At 67.7% G+C, this 15,989-nt stretch overlaps 5 protein-coding genes across 20 annotated transcripts; 1 reads left to right on the top strand and 4 right to left on the bottom strand.

Annotated features, from left to right (window-relative positions):
- Window positions 1-2,773: 2,773 nt before the first annotated feature.
- Window positions 2,774-4,413, bottom strand: LOC140644717 (ferritin, higher subunit-like). Its single transcript, XM_072847779.1, has 4 exons — window positions 4,122-4,413; window positions 3,655-3,801; window positions 3,387-3,512; window positions 2,774-3,105 (listed from the first exon to the last, which is right to left on the bottom strand). Exons 1-4 carry the CDS (start codon window positions 4,221-4,223, stop codon window positions 2,929-2,931), a joined length of 552 nt encoding a protein of 183 aa, XP_072703880.1. The 5' UTR covers window positions 4,224-4,413; the 3' UTR covers window positions 2,774-2,928.
- A 387-nt stretch (window positions 4,414-4,800) lies between these two features.
- On the bottom strand, window positions 4,801-6,488 carry LOC140644691 (apoptosis regulator BAX-like). Of its 4 annotated transcripts, XM_072847737.1 has the most exons (6): window positions 6,198-6,268; window positions 5,939-5,990; window positions 5,704-5,862; window positions 5,494-5,626; window positions 5,152-5,250; window positions 4,801-5,064 (listed from the first exon to the last, which is right to left on the bottom strand). In XM_072847737.1, the coding sequence occupies exons 1-6, from the start codon at window positions 6,244-6,246 to the stop codon at window positions 4,993-4,995; spliced, it is 564 nt and encodes a 187-aa protein (XP_072703838.1). In that variant the 5' UTR covers window positions 6,247-6,268; the 3' UTR covers window positions 4,801-4,992. The 4 variants fall into 4 exon arrangements, with proteins under 4 accessions (XP_072703838.1, XP_072703839.1, XP_072703842.1 ...); XM_072847738.1 differs by lacking the exon at window positions 5,152-5,250 and having other exon boundaries at window positions 6,198-6,450; XM_072847741.1 differs by lacking the exon at window positions 5,939-5,990 and having other exon boundaries at window positions 6,198-6,436.
- A 36-nt stretch (window positions 6,489-6,524) lies between these two features.
- Window positions 6,525-8,909, bottom strand: BAX (BCL2 associated X, apoptosis regulator). Of its 2 annotated transcripts, XM_072847742.1 has the most exons (6): window positions 8,768-8,909; window positions 8,591-8,639; window positions 8,265-8,426; window positions 8,052-8,187; window positions 7,866-7,970; window positions 6,534-7,515 (listed from the first exon to the last, which is right to left on the bottom strand). In XM_072847742.1, exons 1-6 carry the CDS (start codon window positions 8,898-8,900, stop codon window positions 7,414-7,416), a joined length of 687 nt encoding a protein of 228 aa, XP_072703843.1. In that variant the 5' UTR covers window positions 8,901-8,909; the 3' UTR covers window positions 6,534-7,413. The 2 variants fall into 2 exon arrangements, with proteins under 2 accessions (XP_072703844.1, XP_072703843.1); XM_072847743.1 differs by lacking the exon at window positions 8,052-8,187 and having other exon boundaries at window positions 6,525-7,515.
- SLC6A16 (solute carrier family 6 member 16) lies at window positions 8,896-15,963 on the bottom strand. Of its 12 annotated transcripts, none has more exons than XM_072847716.1 (12): window positions 13,375-13,626; window positions 12,808-12,988; window positions 12,577-12,734; window positions 12,226-12,349; window positions 11,954-12,129; window positions 11,470-11,580; window positions 11,142-11,383; window positions 10,839-11,019; window positions 10,373-10,574; window positions 10,131-10,290; window positions 9,891-10,053; window positions 8,896-9,036 (listed from the first exon to the last, which is right to left on the bottom strand). In XM_072847716.1, the coding sequence occupies exons 1-12, from the start codon at window positions 13,552-13,554 to the stop codon at window positions 8,935-8,937; spliced, it is 1,980 nt and encodes a 659-aa protein (XP_072703817.1). In that variant the 5' UTR covers window positions 13,555-13,626; the 3' UTR covers window positions 8,896-8,934. The 12 variants fall into 12 exon arrangements, 11 of the variants coding, with proteins under 11 accessions (XP_072703817.1, XP_072703821.1, XP_072703816.1 ...); XM_072847720.1 differs by lacking the exons at window positions 8,896-9,036; window positions 13,375-13,626 and adding exons at window positions 9,198-9,662; window positions 15,828-15,963; XM_072847715.1 differs by lacking the exon at window positions 8,896-9,036 and adding an exon at window positions 9,198-9,662 and having other exon boundaries at window positions 10,131-10,232; window positions 10,373-10,436; window positions 11,105-11,383; window positions 13,375-13,640.
- On the top strand, window positions 13,094-15,978 carry CD37 (CD37 molecule). The gene is made up of 9 exons (XM_072847736.1): window positions 13,094-13,242; window positions 13,899-13,966; window positions 14,285-14,357; window positions 14,458-14,582; window positions 14,822-14,896; window positions 15,022-15,126; window positions 15,205-15,390; window positions 15,542-15,625; window positions 15,840-15,978. Exons 2-9 carry the CDS (start codon window positions 13,901-13,903, stop codon window positions 15,915-15,917), a joined length of 792 nt encoding a protein of 263 aa, XP_072703837.1. The 5' UTR covers window positions 13,094-13,242; window positions 13,899-13,900; the 3' UTR covers window positions 15,918-15,978.
- Window positions 15,979-15,989: the final 11 nt, after the last annotated feature.

Here is a 15,989-nt window from a genome sequence, read left to right as displayed (position 1 = left end):
GCCTTCTATTTCTTCTTTTAGGTGCTGCTCCTTTTTATTGTTCTTTTTCCTATCCTGATAAGCAGCTTCTAAACAGGTACCTAGCCTTTTGCCAATAATTCCTTTCCCTTTTCCATCCCTTATATGTACCTGGCCACTTTTAGCTGTTCTTTCACGGCTTCCCAATCACGCCACTTATCACGAGCCCATTCTTCTGAGAATTTGGGACTCGGACTTATTCCATGCTTCCATAAGTAAACAGCAATACTACTTGCCATCCTGCCAACAACACCGGTTTGTCACAAAAGAGCGCTTTAGATTGCTTAAAAAAAAATCGCTGTCAAAGGTATTGGAAAAAGTGGTTTTAATATGATGTTGTAAAAGTGCAACTTAACAAAGTTCAATGGCAAGGTGCACTCTACTGCATGGAAGAAACATACAAAGGAAAATGGGGTTACACTCGAGTTAGAATGATTCGTAGAGAGACTGGGGATACAAAAGGGTTCAGAGGACCCTCCTGTTGAGTCACAAGGTTCAGAGTAGACCCCTTGCTTTCTAAACTCCTGATGGAGCTTAGGTGCAGCTAGGCCCAATCTTAGTCTCAGACTTGGACAACGGTTTATGTCTAAGGGATTACATATGCAAACTTTGTCAAAGTTATCATACTACAAGGTTATGCATGATATAGGTTGCTTACCAAAGACCTGCTGTTGTGCTCCAGCATGGCCTCACCCACAGCCACAGTCCCTTCGGAAGTAAACCTGTTCCAGCATGCCCTTACCCACAACTGCAATCCCTCCAGGGGTGTACCTGCTCTGTCATGCGTCTATCCATGGCCACACGCTTTCAGGTGCTCCAGCATGACTTCATGCACAGCCACTGATGCTTCAAGGCGTACCTGCTGCAGCATGGACTTACCTACAGCTATAGATTCTTTGAGGTGTACCTTTTTCCAGTGTGCACTTATCCTTGGGCCAGTAACCCTTCAGAGGTACCTGCTGCAGCACAGACATAACCACGGCCACAGACGTGTTAAGAGGTACCTGCTCTGGCATCAGCTTGTCCATGGCCACAGACACTTTGGGGTGTCCTGCTCCCACGTGGACTCATCCACAGGTTACAGCCCCTTTGACTTGAGTTCATACTGGAGTTCCAGCCTGTCCAGTACAGCAGCACAGAAACAACAGCGATGCCCTGGCCATCTGCCAGCGCAGGTGTAGTCTAACAGGAGCTGGTGGAAGGCCAGGGCTTACGTAAAGCCGATAAGGGGGATTCAGGCTGGAAAGGGGAACACCTAAACAATCATTACTGTCCTTGGGAGTAAAGCACATCCTGGAGAAATATGAAAGCTAATTACCATGTTTTGGGAACCATCTGAAACTACTAGTAGAAGCATGATAAGAAGCACCCTCACGCAAACTCTCCTCATTATAATACTGAAAGTCACATCCCCTCGAGCTGGAGACCCCGGCCCAAGCAGAGACCCCTCACTTCTGAGCATGCGCAGAATATGAAAGTAGCACTGTAGCTTTAAGTTGAAATAAGAGAAATGTAGACCAATAGAAAACTGCTTTGTGTAATTACTTATGCCTATGCATAACTAGACTGCATAAATACTGTATGACCGAACTTTGTGCTAGCTTTGCAGAGCTACCACCACCTAGCACCCATCTCTGTGCAGACATGATATAAAATACCTCTGCCCTATATATCGGCGTCTCGCACACCGGGTAAACGACCTCACACTTGTGGGATAACACCGAGACTCACAAGGGGTTCTGCTGTCCTCCAGAGCTGCCCAATGGCGTGTCCAGGGGGATCTGAGCAGACTACGCACATTCTCAGGGGGCAAGAGGCTGAATAGAGGCACCTGGATGGTCTAGAGGAGTGCTCTGGGGCATGAAGAAGGCCTCAGGAGGGATTTCAAGGGAACAAGAGAGGACCAAAGGCGGCTACGGAGTTAGGAGAAGCCTGTTAGGACACGAGGGAGGCCTCAGGAGTGGTGTTGAAGGAACCAGTGGGATCCAAAAGGGGAAGAGAAAGTTCTGGGATGTAATCAGAGATGTAGGAGGGGTCCCGAAGAGACAAACTGGAGGCACCCCCACTGTCCCTGGAGGCTGAGGAAGGGACGAACCGAGGCACGCACGGAGCACGGCATGGCTGACTGGAACTCCTGGCCTAGAACCACAGCTCCCAGCATGCACCGCAAATCAACATGTCTGCCCTGAGGCCCTGGCAGAGAACTACACCTCCCGGCATGCACGCCGGCCAGCGTCGTGAACCGGCAGCCCGGAGACTACAGCTCCCGGCATGCCGCGGGACGCAGCCCTGCCGACTCTGATCCTGCGGGGACACCGTCGCTTCTGCCGGAAGCCCCGAGCGCACCCCGCGCTCCCCGGCAGGGCCCTGGGCAGCCGCCGCCATCGCTCCGAGCCCCCGACGGCCTCCGCGCGGCCATCCCCGGCACCCCGAGTCGTGTGTCCCCGCCCGGCCCCGCTTCCCGGGACGAGAGGCCTTCGGGGCCTGCCCCCCCCCGGGTGTTTTCCCAGGGGTGCCGCTTGCAGAGGGGTATCCCCCCCCGCCGGTGCTGAGTCACGTCTGTCCGTCCAGCCGCCCGCCCCGCTCCGCCCCCCCAGCCCTCCCTATGTCACCCGGGCGTCGCCCCCGCAGCCGGGGGGGCAGCAGGCACCCCGTCCCCCCAAGACGAGCATGACCCCCAAGCGAGCTCTCAAGAGCACTGGGTGGGGGGAAGTGGGACCCCCGAGGGGGGACATTCAAAGGAGACAGACGGGGAGCAAGGGCAGACCCTTTATTGGGAGTCATGCTGGGGGGGCCACCCCCAGCAGGTGAGCCCCCTTGGATGGGGCAGGGGGGTTACAGGGTCTGGGGGCAGGGGGGGGGGGGGAGTCCTGGGACGGGGGGGTCCCAGGGGGCCGCCCATGCGGGGGTTCAGCTGCGCTCCTCCAGGCTGAGGCGGTCGAAGAGGTACTCGCCGAGGCCACTCGGGGCTCCCCCCGGCCCCCCGGCACCCGTGGCCAGGCGCCGCAGGTTGGTGATGTGGTCCCCCAGTGCCTTGATGGCCTTCACCTGCTCGTCCAGGTAGTGGGACTCGAGGAAGTCACAGAGCTGCGGGGAGAGGGGCATCAGCCAGGGCGGGGGGAGCTCCACAGGGAGGGGACAGAGGTCTGAGGGAGACCTCAGGGACAGTTGGAGATCCCAAGGTAGTACAGGGGTAAGAAAGCAAGTCCCAGCGAGTCCAGGCAGAGACCCCAGAGGCGCAGGGAATGGGGACAAGGACCCTCAAGCACAGGCACAGACTCCCAGGGATGGGTGTGGGAAAAGGAACGGGGACCTCCCAGCAGTGTCTCAAGAGGCCAGACCCTGCAGGGGGGCGGAGGGCAACTCACGTGGGGGTCCCCCTTCTCGGCAGCCAGGTGGTGCAGGTCCAGCAGCGCCTGGTTCACCGACTTCTCCAGCTGCAGTGCCGCCTCCACCGCCTCCAGCGCCGAGCCCCAGGCGTCACGCTCTGGCTTCTGGGGAAGGGGGCAGGGCCAGTCACCCCGTGGACGGTCACAGGCCCTGTGCAGCCCAGGTGTGCCAAGGCAGCCATGTCCCCCATTCAGCCTGGGCACCCCCAGGCAGATGTGCCCCCCTTGTCCAGCCCAGGCACCCCACCTTGATGTCCTGCAGCAGCACACGGCCACCGCGGCGTGTCTGGAAGCGCAGCAGCCCCTCAGCATGTTCCCGCTCCTCGTGCGACTGCTGCAGGAAGAAGCGTCCCAGGCGAGGCAGCGCCACGTCGTCTCGCTCGAAGTAGAATGCCTGCAGGACAGGGGAGCTCAGGGCAGGCACCCTGGGGAGCCCCCCGACATGCCCTCCCGGCTCCCCAACTCCCGCAGGGACGCCCCCAGCCCCACCTCCGCCCAAGAGACCCCCCCCCCAAACTCCCCCCCGACCCCTCCCTGCCATCCTCCCCTTATCTTGCCCTCACAGGCAGCACCGCCTCCACCAAAACCGGCTCCACCTCCACCAAAACCGGTGCCGACCAGCTCAGGACAGGATGGCCCCGGGGTGCAGGGGGCGGTCAGGGGGGGTCCCACGGCCCGGGGGGGGGGGGGGGCCCTCGACCCCCGGGACCCTACCATGGAGAGGTAGACATAGGAGGCGTGGAGCTCCATGTTGGCCATGCGGTTGACGGCGGCCTCGCAGTCACGGTGGTAGTTCTGGCGGATCTGGGAGTCCATGGCGGGCAGACAAAGCGGCAGACGGGTGGACAGATGGACGGATGCAGCGGCGGGATGGATGGATGGATGGATGGATGGATGGACGGACGGACGGCGGGGTGGGAGCGGGCCGGTTCCGTTCAAGCACTGTTGAAGCGAGAACGCGGCTCTGCCCGCACAAAGCCCCGCGGGAGGTTTATATCCCGCCGCCGGTGGGCGGGGAAAGGGGGCCCGGCCACCCGGGCTGCGCCCGCCCCACGCTGGGGACCCAGGCATGGGGGCCCCCCGCCCGCCCCGCCCCCGGCCGGGGAAGGGACCTCATCACCCAGCATCCCCCCCCCCCGGCCGGAAGGACCCAGGCGCCCGGGCAGGGCGGGGTGGCCTTGGCCCTTGGCCCTGTTTGTCACACGGTCCGAGTCAGCATGACTGGGCAGGAGGGGGGCCCGATCCCGTGTGAGGTGAGGGCGGCCCCCGGGGGGGGGGGGGCGGGGCGGCTCAAGGGTACCCCCAGCTCCCTCCCACGCTGAGGGGCACAAGGAGCCTGGCCTGGCTTGGGGGGGAAGCCTGGACAGGGGGAGCAGACCGGGGGTGGGGGGGGGGGTGTCAGTCCTGGTCCTGAGCTGGTTGATGAGGCTTGCAATTGCTCGTTAATTGGAGTTTAATGAAGGGGGGGGGGGAGGAAAGAAGCTGATTCAGCCCCAGGGGCCATAAAAGAGGAACTTGGCCCCACAGAGGTGCTGACTCGGGGTTTCCGCTGTTCCAGAAACAGGGGGGAAGCTCCCTTCAGCCTTTACTTCTCAGGGCTCCCCATGGCATGGGGGTCCTGGCTCAGCTGCCGGGGGCTGTAGCTGAGGATGGAGCCCTGCAAGGAGAGAGGGGGGTCAGTGGGGGGGCAGCCCCAGACACGCACACCCACCCACCCCACCATGGGGCTAACCCCTGCGCTCACCCAGCCCCCCTGCTGCTGGATCCAGGCGGAGAGGCGCTGCTGCAGGAAGGATATGGCCCAGTCGAGGATGGTCCGAAGGGGGTGGTCACCCCACAGCGCCTGCGGGGACCCAGTCGTCCAGGCGTCAGACTCCCCCTCCACCATCCATCGCTGCCCAGAGAACCCAGGCATCCGGGGACCCCCACCCAGGGAGGCTGGGTGTCATTCCCCCTAGGCCCATGTTTCCAAGCCCCCCGTCCCCAAACACCCCACTGCCCCTGGGGGGACCCCCTCCACCCTACTCTACCCAGAGACCCCGGTGTCTGGGTGCCCCTCCCAGGGGACCCAGATATCCAGGCCCACCTGACGGACCACCCGGTAGGTGAAGTAGAAGAAGACAACGATCCGGCCCCAGTTGATGCCATCCCGGAAGAGCTGCTCGGAGACCTCAGCCAGTGCGGGCAGGGGGGGTCGGCCGGCCAGGGCCCCCACCAGGCTGGGGGCATGGGGGCAGCGATGAGACTGAGGGTAGAGGTGGTTGGGAGGCAGCTGTGGGGCACCCAGGGGTCTCACCTGTCCATCTCGGGGTCCCGGCTCAGGTGGCCCCAGACACGGAGGGTAGCCGCCCGCAGCGAGGCAACAGCAGTCCCTTCCCCCGCCTCGCCTCCCAGCTCCTCAGGGGGGACCTGCCGGGGCAGCCCCCCATCCTGCTCCAGCAGGCAGAGGACAAACCTGGGGAGGGAGCGGGGTTAACGAGGGGTGAGGGGGGGCCCCCGCAGTCCCCGGGCAGGGGAACCCCTTGACTCACCCCCGGAGCAGGGCACCCCCGATCCGCATGATGCAGGAGATGCTCTCAGTGCCTGGGGTGGGGGGGGGGGGAATGGACACAGACGAGAGAACAGGGAGCAGCCACCACCCTCGCCCAGCCCCACAGATGCCCCCAATCCCTCCCAGACCCCCAGAAGGGACCCAGGCATCCAGCCTCCCCCTCCCCCCCCCAGCCACATGGCTAAAGTGAAATGAAAGTGAAAGTGTCCATGCCCAGCCCAACACCCTCCCCCTCGTACCTGCCCCCCATAGGGTCTCCAGGAGCCCCCCACCCTCCTGCCTCTCCATCCCACAGCCTGAGACCCACAGGGCTCCCAGAGACCTGGGTCCCCCCCTGTCATGGGTGGGGCGAGGCAGGGTGGTGCAGTGACACTCCTTTGGGGCTCCCCAAGGGGGTTTCGGGGGAGCGGGGTGGAGGGCATCACAACAGGCAGAGTACGGCAGGGGGACGCCGACAGCCTCACCCCAACACGAAGCACCACATGGCTCCATTTCCCCTTTTATTTCCAGACATCAAAATACGCGAGATACAAAACAAGATACAAAAAGGGGGGGGGGGGGGGGGGGGGGGGGGGGGTGTCAAAAGAAAAGAAAACCGGGGGGAAGGCAGGCCTCCCCCAGCCAGAGGGAGGGCTCCCCCCATGACATCATCATTTCATGACATCACCCCAAAGAGCACCAAGTGGAGGTGGGGGAGGTCACTCTGCCCCCACCTCGGGCCAGCTCCCTGGGGACACTAATTGTGAAGTGGGGACCTCCAAAACTGGGGGGTGTAAACGGGGGGTACAGCCCCCCCACCCTGAGAGCCACCACCAGGGAGTGGGCCTCCACCCCAGGGAGGGGGGTCTCCACCCCAGGGAGGGGGGTATTGCACATGGGGGGGAGCCTTTCGCAGGGCAGGGAGCCCCCAATAAATACCCGACCTGCAGCCATGGCTGCAACCCTCTCCCCCACCCCACGCCCAACAGCCCCATTTTTGGAGATCACAGAGACCCCCCATCCCCTATATTGGGGGCGGGGCTGGAATCACAGGACCCCACCCAAAGCACCACAAGTCCTGGAGTCAAACCGCTGCGAGGCCGGGGCTGTGCTGGGGGCCGCTGCCACCCGTCCCTGGGCATCAGGGGGGACCTCAGCACAGGGACTGGGGGGCAGGGGGGTGAAGCTGTGTGCCCCCCTCTCCCCAAATCCAGCAGGGTCCCCGCCGTGGCCCCCGGGCGCATTCGCACACTGTCAGGGGGACATCTGGGGGGGCCACAGCTGCCCTGAGGGAGGGAGGGTCCCCCCAGCTCAGCCCCCCCCAAAGTCCAGGGCGACTCCTAACGAAGTCTTGTTTGTTAAAAAGCCCCCCCCCTCCTGGAAGGCACAGCGCCCAAGGGGCTGGAGGGGGGATCAGCACCATCCCTGCCGGCAGGGGCCAGTCCTGGGGGGTAGGCTGCAGGCCCCCCCCCAAGTCTACGACATCTTCCAGACGGTGAGCAAGGCCGTGAGGACGCCGGCAGTGAAGATGGCGATGGTCTGCCAGGTCGGGGTGCCGAAGTAGGAGAGGAGCCCTTCCTGGGGGAAAGGAGGGGCATCAGTCACGTGTCAGAGTCCTCCACCCCCCCAGGCAGAAGCAGACACCTGGGTCCGCTCCCCGTGGTGGAAAACGCATTGGTGCAAAGCAGAACAGGGGCTATGGCGGGGGCGGCAGCCAGGAGGTGGGGTGAGAGGCAAAGGGGGTGTCACAGGGGGGGCCCTTCCTTCCACCCAGTTGAGCAGGACTTGCAGGATAACACAGTTAAAACCTCCAGGGTCGAGAGAGTGTTCGGGAGAGAAAAGCAGCACAGCCCTCCCATGCTGTGCGTAGAGGGGTCCGAAATGGGGCTCAGCCCACCCCCCAGGACTCGGGGGGTTCAAGGACTCACCCATCCTCCCTGGGCCTGGATCCAGGCCAGGACGTGCTCCCGCATGTACTCCATGGTCCAGCCCAGGATGGTCCGGACCACCTCAGGAACCTTGGTGCAGAGTGCCTGCAGAGACAGGGGCTCAGAGGGGGCGGGGAGGGGGGGGGAGGGGGACACGACGACACAGGGGAGGGGCACGGGGCCCACCTCCAGCACCAGTTTGCAGGCGAAGTAGAAGAGGGCAACAACACGGCCCCAGTTGAAGGTGCCATCGGCAAACATCTCTGCAGCCACACGGAAGAAGAGCTCCTTGGGGGCATGGCACCCCACCTGCTCGATCATCCTGGGGGGCGTTGGCAGGGCCGGTTAGCACAGAGGGGGACACCGGGGACCCCCGTGCCCTCACGGCGCCCCACCCACCTCTGCAGCTCCACGTTGCTGTCGAGCTCGTCCCCGATGCGGCGCAGGCACTCGCTCAGGCGCTTGGTGTCAGGGCTGCTGGGCTGCGGCTCCCCCAGCTCCGCCTGGCTCAGGGCCACCACCTGCTTGTCCCCACAGCTCTCCACGCGGTCCCGGATGAACCTGCGGCGGGGGCAGGAGGGACCCCCAGAGCTCTGGGTGGCCGCCTGAGGGGCCCCCCCCGCCCAGACCCCCTGCCAGCCGGGGGACTCCCCAAGGCCCCCCCACGCCCGTTCTCCCGGCGGGGCCCCACAGGCCCCCGACCCCCCGACCGGCCCCCCACTCACCCCCGCAGCAGGATCTCCCCCGTCTGCATGAGCTGGTCCGACGAGGCCCCTGCGGAGAGGGGGGCGCTGACCCGGAGGAAGCGGGGACCGGCCCCGGGCACCCCCCGGCACGCACAGGCCGCACCCCCCCCGCCGGGCCTGGCCGCGGCCCCAGCCCCACGGAGGCCCCCCACTCACCGCCGTCCCCCGGGGGCGGGTCAGGCTCGCGGCCGCCGGAGCCGCCCCCAGCCTCGCTGCTGCTGCTGCTGCTGCCGCCGCCGCCGCCGCCACCTCCGCCGCCGCCCCGCTGAGCCGCCGCCGCCGCCGCCATCGCCGCCCGCACCACGTGGTCCGGGACACCGGCGTCACGTGACACCAGCCGCGAGGGAGGGGGAGCGGGAGGAAGGAGCGGCTGCTGACCGCGCCCCGGTCCCGTGGAGGGGCGGGGAAAAGTCACGCGACAACGCCTGCCGGGCGACACCACGTGACAGGCATGAGCGTGACGTAACGCACTCCCCGCCACCGGTGTTCTTAAACGGGCAGCAGTGTGGCTGGGACCCGGCTCCGCCCCTCGCCTCGCCCCGCCCCGCCCCGCCCCCGCCCCGCCCCTCAGGACTCGGCTCCGCTCCACCTCCTCCAGGCCCTTTATTGCCCCGCTTCAACATGGCCGCCGAGTGTCCCCATGGCAACGCGGGGCGGGGAAGCGCCCCCCCCTCGCCCTTCCCGCCTCACGCCGCCAATGGGCGCCTCTCCCGCCTCAGGCAGCGTGGCCAATCCGAAAGCAGAGCTCCTCGCCGTCCTCCAATGGGGTGCCTTCCCGCTCGTCCGGGCAGCAAAGCGGGGTGTGAGGGGACCCGTGGGGCGGTGGAGGGGCGGCGGGAGGGGGCGGGTCGGCCGCACTCTCCCCCTCCTCCTCCTCCTCCTCCTCCTCCTCCTCCTCCTCCCCCCCCTGGTCCCGCGGCCCCAGGGGGTCCCGGGGTGGCTGCAGCACCCGGCGCAGGGCGACGAGGGGGATGGGCAGCACGGCCACCACCATCAGCCCCAGGGTGAGGGCCAGGGCCCAGGGCGGGTACGGCCGCCGCCACGACATTGCCTGTGGAGAGGAAGGTCAGGGGGGCCGGGGGCTCCCTTGGGGGGACCACAAAGGCACAGGGGAGGCCTTGGGGGAGGGGTGGCTGTGGGACCACGAAGGGGCAGGGGAGGTCTCGGGGTGGGGGGGGCCATGGGGCCACAAAGAGGCAGGGGAGGTCTTGGGGGACAGGGGTCCCGGCCACGGTTCGGGTTGCTGGCAGGTGGGGGGGGTCACAGCTTGGGGTCTCACCGTGGCACGGTCCCAGGCCTGGTAGGTGGGGGGGCGCAGGGCCAGCTGGCCCAGGCTGGCCCCCAGCAGGGCCACCATGGCCCCAGGGCTGCCAAAGCGCCACAGGAGCCCGTAGAGCCGCCACGGCCGGTGGCCTGTCACCTCCCACACAGCAGCCAGGAACCTGAAGGATGGGGTGAGCAGGTCAGGGGGGCCATGGGGGAGTTTTGGGGGGTGCACAGGGGATTCCCCCCCCCTCACCTCTCGGCCCCGTAGACCCAGGCCACAGCCACAGCCTCACAGGCAGCCACAGACAGCAGCGGCAGCGTGGCCACGTAGTCATCGAAGGCGGCCACCAAGTAGCTGCCGGAGCGCTGGGTGAAGGGCAGCCCCAGCACGAAGCCCCCGGTGCAGCACAGTACTGGAGGGGCAGAGCAGCGGTTTGGGGGGGCTCCCCCCCATCCCTGCCCCCTGTCCCATCTGTTGTCCCCTCCCAGCCATACCGGTGAGCAGAGCACGGTGGCGGCGCAGGACGGGGAAGGTGTCGAGCAGAGGCGTGAGGACGGCCTGGACGATCCCCAACATGGTGCCCAGCCCCAGTCCCAGCAGCGTGAGGAAGAAGAGGGACGACCAGAGTGGCGCCACCGGCAGCAGCGTCAGCGTCTCCGTGAAGACGATGAAAGCCAGGCCCGGGCCCTCCACCCCCTGAGGTGAGGGGGGCGGGGGTAAGGACCCTCATCCTGGTTTTGGGATAGGGAGTGGTGCGGGGAGGCCCCTTGACAGGTCTGGGGGGGGATCACCCAGGGTGTGGGGTGGGACGGACTCAGGGGACCCCTCACCCTGCCCAGGGGGGCCCCCTGATCTCAGCTGTGCCACCAGCTGGGGGGCAGATGTGGGACAGGTTTGGGGAGGGGGGACAGTTTGGGGGGCCCTGACCCCCAGCGGTGTCAGGCTTGTCACCAGCATCACCTTGTTCATCTCCTCCTCCAGGCGGCAGTCGGTGATGCCCAGGGCGTCCCGCAGGGCCGGGGGCAGCCCCCGCAGCCAGGCACTGTACTGGGGGGCTGGCAGGGCCGTGAGGTTCCCAGGGGGCCGGGCGGTCTCGGGCAGCCCCCCCACCGCCAGCGCCCGCGACAGCAGCTCTGCGTTCCTGCGGGGGGCGACAAGACGAGGGGGATGCCGCAGGGACATGGAGGGTCCTGTGCCGGGTGCAACACCCGAGCGTGGGACCCCACCTCCGTGCAGGGACCCCAACCGCGGGGCACCCCCCACCTGTGGAGGCAGTGCCGCGTGCGGCGGGTGGCGCGGGCACCCAGGACAGCGAAGACGACGAGGGTGGCCAGGAGGGAGGTAAGGGCGTTGAGGCTGGCCACCAGCACAGCGTCACGGTGGCAGTTGCTGCGGCGCGTGCCGTAGCTGGCATAGGCAATGACGCTGCCGAAGCCCAGCCCCAGCGCGAAGAAGACCTGCGTGGCTGCCTGCCGCCAGGCCTGGCCCGTGCCCCACGCTGACACCTGAGGGGACAGGCAGGGTTAGGGTGGGCTCGGGGCGAGCGGGGTCGATCCGAAAGGGGCTGGGGGTCCCCGGGGCAGGGCCTCACCTTGGGGGTGAACATGATGCGGACGCCCTCCACGGCCCCCTCAAGCAGCAGCCCCCGGACCAGGAGGCAGAAGAGGACGAGGTAGGGGAAGAGAGTGCTGACATACAGCACCTGCGGGGATCCCCATGACCCACAGGGCCACCGGGACCCCCAAGCTGCTAGGGCCCCCGGGACCCCCGGCTCTGCCCGACCCACCAGGACCCCTGAGCCGCTGGGGCCACCAGCACCCCTGGCTCTGCCTGACCCACGGGGCCACTGGCACCCCCAAATCCTGCACCGCTCCGGTGCCATGCACCCCCCAGCACTGCCTGCCCCCCCACACCATGCACCCCGGAGCCCTCCCCAGCCTGCTGGAGCCAGGCAGCCCCCCAGTGCCACCAGTCCCCAGCACCCCCCGGCACCACACAGCCCCCTGCCATCCCCCGGCTCTGTAGCCCCCCCTGGCTCCAGCAGCCCCCCAGCAACGTGGGGCTGCATCACCCACCTTTCCGGAGGACTTGATGCCCTTGAGCAGGGAGGCCCCCACCAGGGCCCAGGCCCCCAGGAGCCCCCCCACCAGGGCTGGCTGCAGCCCCCCTCCGACCCCCATCTCAGGGGTGACGTCCAGTGTCTGCCGGTACCAGAAGTAGGTGGTGGGCGAGCTCAGGGCGCACTCAGGCTCTGGGGCGGGGGGACACAGCAGGTCACGGCAGGGCCAGGGCACCCCAAGACACACCACCCCCCCCACCCCGCTCCGGGCTCCCTGGGGACCCTCACCTGTGTGGTTGGGGCCGGCACTGGGGCAGCTCTGCCAGGGCAGGGGGTGCTGGAAAGAGCGGGCGAGGTAGAGGAGGCTCCAGGCAATGATCACGTTGTAGTACAGCGCCACAAACACGCACACCTGCGGGTGGCACGTCAGCCGGGACCCTGCTGTGGGGGAGTCTCGGTGGTACCCAGGGACCCCCCCACCCCCCCCAAGTGTCCCCTGCTGACACCTCCCCCACCACGGTACCCTGGGACCCCCCAGCAGCACCATGAGTCCCCCCCACGGCGCACCCACCAAGGGTGCCCTGAGCCCCCTGCGGTGCCCGGAACCCCCCAGCCCCCAGAGACACCCCAGCCCCATACCAGGCAGCTGGCCAGCCCGATGCCGGCCAGGCGGGGACTGATGGTCCTCCAGACACCAACGCTGCCCTGGCGCAGGCACTGCCCGGCCGCCAGCTCCAGGAAGAGCAGGGGGATGCCCAGGAGGAAGAGGAGCAGCAGGTAGAGCAGGAGGAAGGCGCCTGGGGGTGAGACGGGAGGGTAAGGGGGGGGGGACGGGACCCCCAGCACCTCCCAGCACCCCCCAGTACTCACCGCCCCCGTTCTGGTGGCAGAGGTAGGGGAAGCGCCAGACGTTGCCCAGCCCCACGGAGAAGCCCAGCTGGGCCAGTATGTACTGGGCTTTACTGGTCCAGGCGGGGCGAGGGGGCGGCTCCTCCTGGAGGGTCCCGGTGTCCCCCCCCAGCGCCGGCTGGTCCTTCTGCATGGCAGGGGGCTGCAGCGCACACACACGTCGCGGTCACGCTGGCGCCAGGCGCACCCGCGCACCCCGTGACCTGCGGGACCTCGCACACGCGTGGTGCGGCACGGCGGAGCGGAGCGGCAGCCGTGCACACGCGTCCACGCGAGTGAGAGCGGCCGGCGGCCTGTGTGCAAGTGTGCCAGCCCCGAGCGAGCCCCGAACCCCGCTGTGGCTCCTTAGCACAAACCCGGACCTCCCGGAGCACCCCCGGCTGCGGGAGGACCCAGGTGCGCGGCCAGCCCCGCAGCCCCCGCACCCGCAGCCCCCGCACCCGCAGCCCCCCAGCCAGCCCTGCAGCCCCCCCAGCCCTGCAGCCCCCCCAGCCCTGCAGCCCCCGCGCCCCGCAGCCCCGCTCACACGGTCCGGCGTGCCACGACCGGTTGCATCAGCCGGGACGGGCGGGGACGGGACGGGACTCGACGGGCCGCCCAGAGGCGTCGCCCCCGGACCCCCCGCTCCGCCGCCCACCCCCCTTCGGGGGGTGCGGCCCTAAAACCTGGGGCAGGGGCTCCCTGGTGCCTCAGCTTCACCATCACCATCCTCACGATCGCGCGATCCCCCCGGGAGATGCGGGGGGGTGGGGGGGTCGCTAAACCTTCCCTGGGCGGCCCATGGGGGCCCTGTCCCGGGGGTGCCGTCCGGGGGGCACGGAGCGGCCCGGCGCCGGTGCCGCCCCACGCGGGACGCGCCCCCGTGGAGCTTCCGCCGCCCCGAGCGCTTCCTGCCCCGACACGGAGCCGGGGACGAGGCCGCCCACGGGAGACGCTGCCGCAGGTGCCCGGGGGGCCGGGGGAGCTGGGGGGATCGGGGCGCTTCACCCCGCGAAGGGGCCGGATCGGGCCCCGGGCCGGCGCTGACCCCGTGCCCCCCCCCCCGGGTGCAGACATGAACCCCAAAAGCTGCCTCGGCTTTGCCAAGTGCTTCCTCTTCCTCTTCAACCTCTTCTTCTGCGTGAGTGGGGTGGGGGACAGGGGGGAGATGGGGGATGTGTGGCTGGGGGGCGTGGGGGTGCAGGGGGGACATGGGTGCAGGGGGGACATGGGGTGCAGTGGGGACATAGAGGTACAGGGGGGACTTGGGGGTGCAGGAGGAACATGGGGTACAGGGGGGACACGGGGGTGCAGGGGGGACACAGGGGCCCAGCCATGCTTTGTGGGGGGCTGGTTGGGGGCCAACAGTCTCCTGGGGCCTGCGGGAGCCGTGGGGCCAGGCAGGCCCCAGAGCACCCCCACTCGCTGACCTGGGCCGGGCCCCTCCCGGCCCCCCCAGGCCCTGGGCAGCCTCCTCCTCGCCTTCGGCCTCTGGGTCCTCTTCGACCGGCAGAGCTTCGCCGCCGTGCTGGGTAAGGGACCCCTGAACCGTCGGGCACCCCGAGCCGTGGGGCACCCCAAGCCGCGGGGCACCCCCGAGGTATGGGGCGCCCTGACCCCCGCGCCCCCCAGGGTCGCCACTGTACAGCCTGCGGGTCTGGTCCTACGCCTTCTCGGGGGTCGGCATCGTGACGATGCTGCTGGGCTTCCTGGGGTGCCTGGGTGCCCTCAAGGAGATCAAGGCCATGCTGCTGCTGGTGAGTGGGGGGGCTGGGGGGCCAGGGGGTTTGGGCCCGTCGGGGGCCAGAGGGTTGGGGACCCAGCCGGGAGGGGTCTGCTGCAACTTCCTGGGGCGGCCGCGGGGCCACGTGGTCCCACCACATCCTGTGTTTGTGGGGCAGCAGGGGAGAGCGGGGGGACCTCGCTGGTCCCTCTGCACTCCCCTGGTGCTGTGGGGCTGGGGGCGGTCTGGCTGACCCCCACCTTCCCCCCCCAGTACTTCGGGATCCTGCTCCTGCTCTTTGCTGCCCAGATCACGGTGGGGGTCATCATCTACACACAGCGTGTCACCGTGAGTGCAGCACTGCCAGGGGTGCTGGCACCGTGGGGCAGGGCTATGGGGGGATGCTGGCACCATGGGGCAGAGCCATGGGGTGATGCTGCAGCCGTGGTGCACTGTGCTCACCCCCCCTGCAGCTGGCCACCAAGGTGGCCACCTATGCACAGGAGCTGATCCAGGGGTACCCGGCCCAGGGGCCGCCTGGGGACCCCCACGAGAGCTGGGATGCTGTCCAGCAGCAGGTGAGACCTCACAGGGCCCAGGGGGTCCCCCATCCCCATGGCTGCCCCACAGCTGCCCCACTGACCACCTGCCCCCAGCTCAGTTGCTGCGGATGGAATGGACCCCAGGACTGGAACCTCTCCGACGGCTCCCCCGGGGATGGGGATAGGGCCATCGCCTGCTCCTGCCTTGAGGCACCAGCGCCCAACAGCACACATGGGCCTCCCCTGGCATTGCCCCACGGCCGCTGCCCCATGGCTGCCCCCCAGGACATCTTCCCCAGGGTGAGGCACGGTGGGTGCAGCATGGGGGCTCAGCACAGGACACTGGGCAGGATCAGGGGGTCCTGGAGCTTTGGGGGAGTGCAGAGCAAGGGGGGGACTTGTGGCCTGGAGGCTCCGAGCAGCCCCCCAGTTGTCACCCTCCTCCCGGCAGGGCTGCGCTGAGGGCGTCCGGGGCTGGCTGGCCGAAAACCTGGTCACTGTCGTGGGGCTCTGCCTGGGCATCGGCTTGCTGGAGGTAGGGGGTCTGCCCCGGGCTGGGCGGCTGAGCTGGGGGGCAGCCCCGGGGGCTGTGGGGCCATGGGGCAGGCTGGGGTGGTGCGGTAGCTTGGGGGGGGCGGTTTGGGGGGCTGGGGGACAGCGGGTCTGGGCAGTGGGGCAGCTTGGGGGGCCATGGGGTGGTTTGGAGGCTGCGGGTCAGGCATGGGGCAGCATCTTACCCTGTCCCCCAGCTCTGCCTGCTGATGCTGTCGATGTTCCTGGTCAGGAATCTGGACCCCGACTACGAGAAACTGCTGCGGGGGCTCTGAGGGGGGCCGGGCCGGGGCGGGCACCACGGGGCTCCCGAGTCTCTGTTCTCCCTCGGCTCTCGGTCAATAAAA

The sequence above is a fragment of the Ciconia boyciana genome, chromosome 28 (genome assembly GCF_034638445.1).
Source record: "Ciconia boyciana chromosome 28, ASM3463844v1, whole genome shotgun sequence".
NCBI lineage: Eukaryota > Metazoa > Chordata > Aves > Ciconiiformes > Ciconiidae > Ciconia > Ciconia boyciana.
Note: the sequence above shows the minus strand (reverse complement) of the source record. Positions and strands in the feature narration are given on the sequence as shown.

Bases quoted from the DNA above. Each gene is read 5' to 3' on its own strand.
- LOC140644717 (XM_072847779.1), bottom strand. From the start codon at position 4,223: ATGGACTCCCAGATCCGCCAGAACTACCACCGTGACTGCGAGGCCGCC. The intron at 3,802-4,121 runs GTAGGGTCCCGG...CCTGTCCTGCAG, and splicing joins CCTATGTCTACCTCTCCATG to GCATTCTACTTCGAGCGAGA. The intron at 3,513-3,654 runs GTGGGGTGCCTG...CCCCTTCCCCAG, and splicing joins TGCTGCTGCAGGACATCAAG to AAGCCAGAGCGTGACGCCTG.
- BAX (XM_072847742.1), bottom strand. From the start codon at position 8,900: ATGGCGGCGGCGGCGGCGGCTCAGCGGGGCGGCGGCGGAGGTGGCGGC. The intron at 8,188-8,264 runs GTGGGTGGGGCG...AACGCCCCCCAG, and splicing joins AGCAACGTGGAGCTGCAGAG to GATGATCGAGCAGGTGGGGT. The intron at 7,516-7,865 runs GTGAGTCCTTGA...CCTTTCCCCCAG, and splicing joins TCCAGGCCCAGGGAGGATGG to GAAGGGCTCCTCTCCTACTT.
- SLC6A16 (XM_072847710.1), bottom strand. From the start codon at position 13,554: ATGGTGATGGTGAAGCTGAGGCACCAGGGAGCCCCTGCCCCAGGTTTT. The intron at 12,130-12,225 runs GTGAGGGTCCCC...CCCCCGCCCCAG, and splicing joins TGCCGGCCCCAACCACACAG to AGCCTGAGTGCGCCCTGAGC. The intron at 10,575-10,838 runs GTGATGCTGGTG...CCCTCACCTCAG, and splicing joins TGGAGGAGGAGATGAACAAG to GGGGTGGAGGGCCCGGGCCT.
- LOC140644691 (XM_072847738.1), bottom strand. From the start codon at position 6,450: ATGGAGCCATGTGGTGCTTCGTGTTGGGGTGAGGCTGTCGGCGTCCCC. The intron at 5,627-5,703 runs GTGAGACCCCTG...CCATGCCCCCAG, and splicing joins CGGGACCCCGAGATGGACAG to CCTGGTGGGGGCCCTGGCCG. The intron at 5,065-5,493 runs GTGGGCCTGGAT...CTCTCCTTGCAG, and splicing joins CCTACCGGGTGGTCCGTCAG to GGCTCCATCCTCAGCTACAG.
- CD37 (XM_072847736.1), top strand. From the start codon at position 13,901: ATGAACCCCAAAAGCTGCCTCGGCTTTGCCAAGTGCTTCCTCTTCCTC. The intron at 15,127-15,204 runs GTGAGACCTCAC...ACCTGCCCCCAG, and splicing joins GGGATGCTGTCCAGCAGCAG to CTCAGTTGCTGCGGATGGAA. The intron at 15,391-15,541 runs GTGAGGCACGGT...TCCTCCCGGCAG, and splicing joins CCCAGGACATCTTCCCCAGG to GGCTGCGCTGAGGGCGTCCG.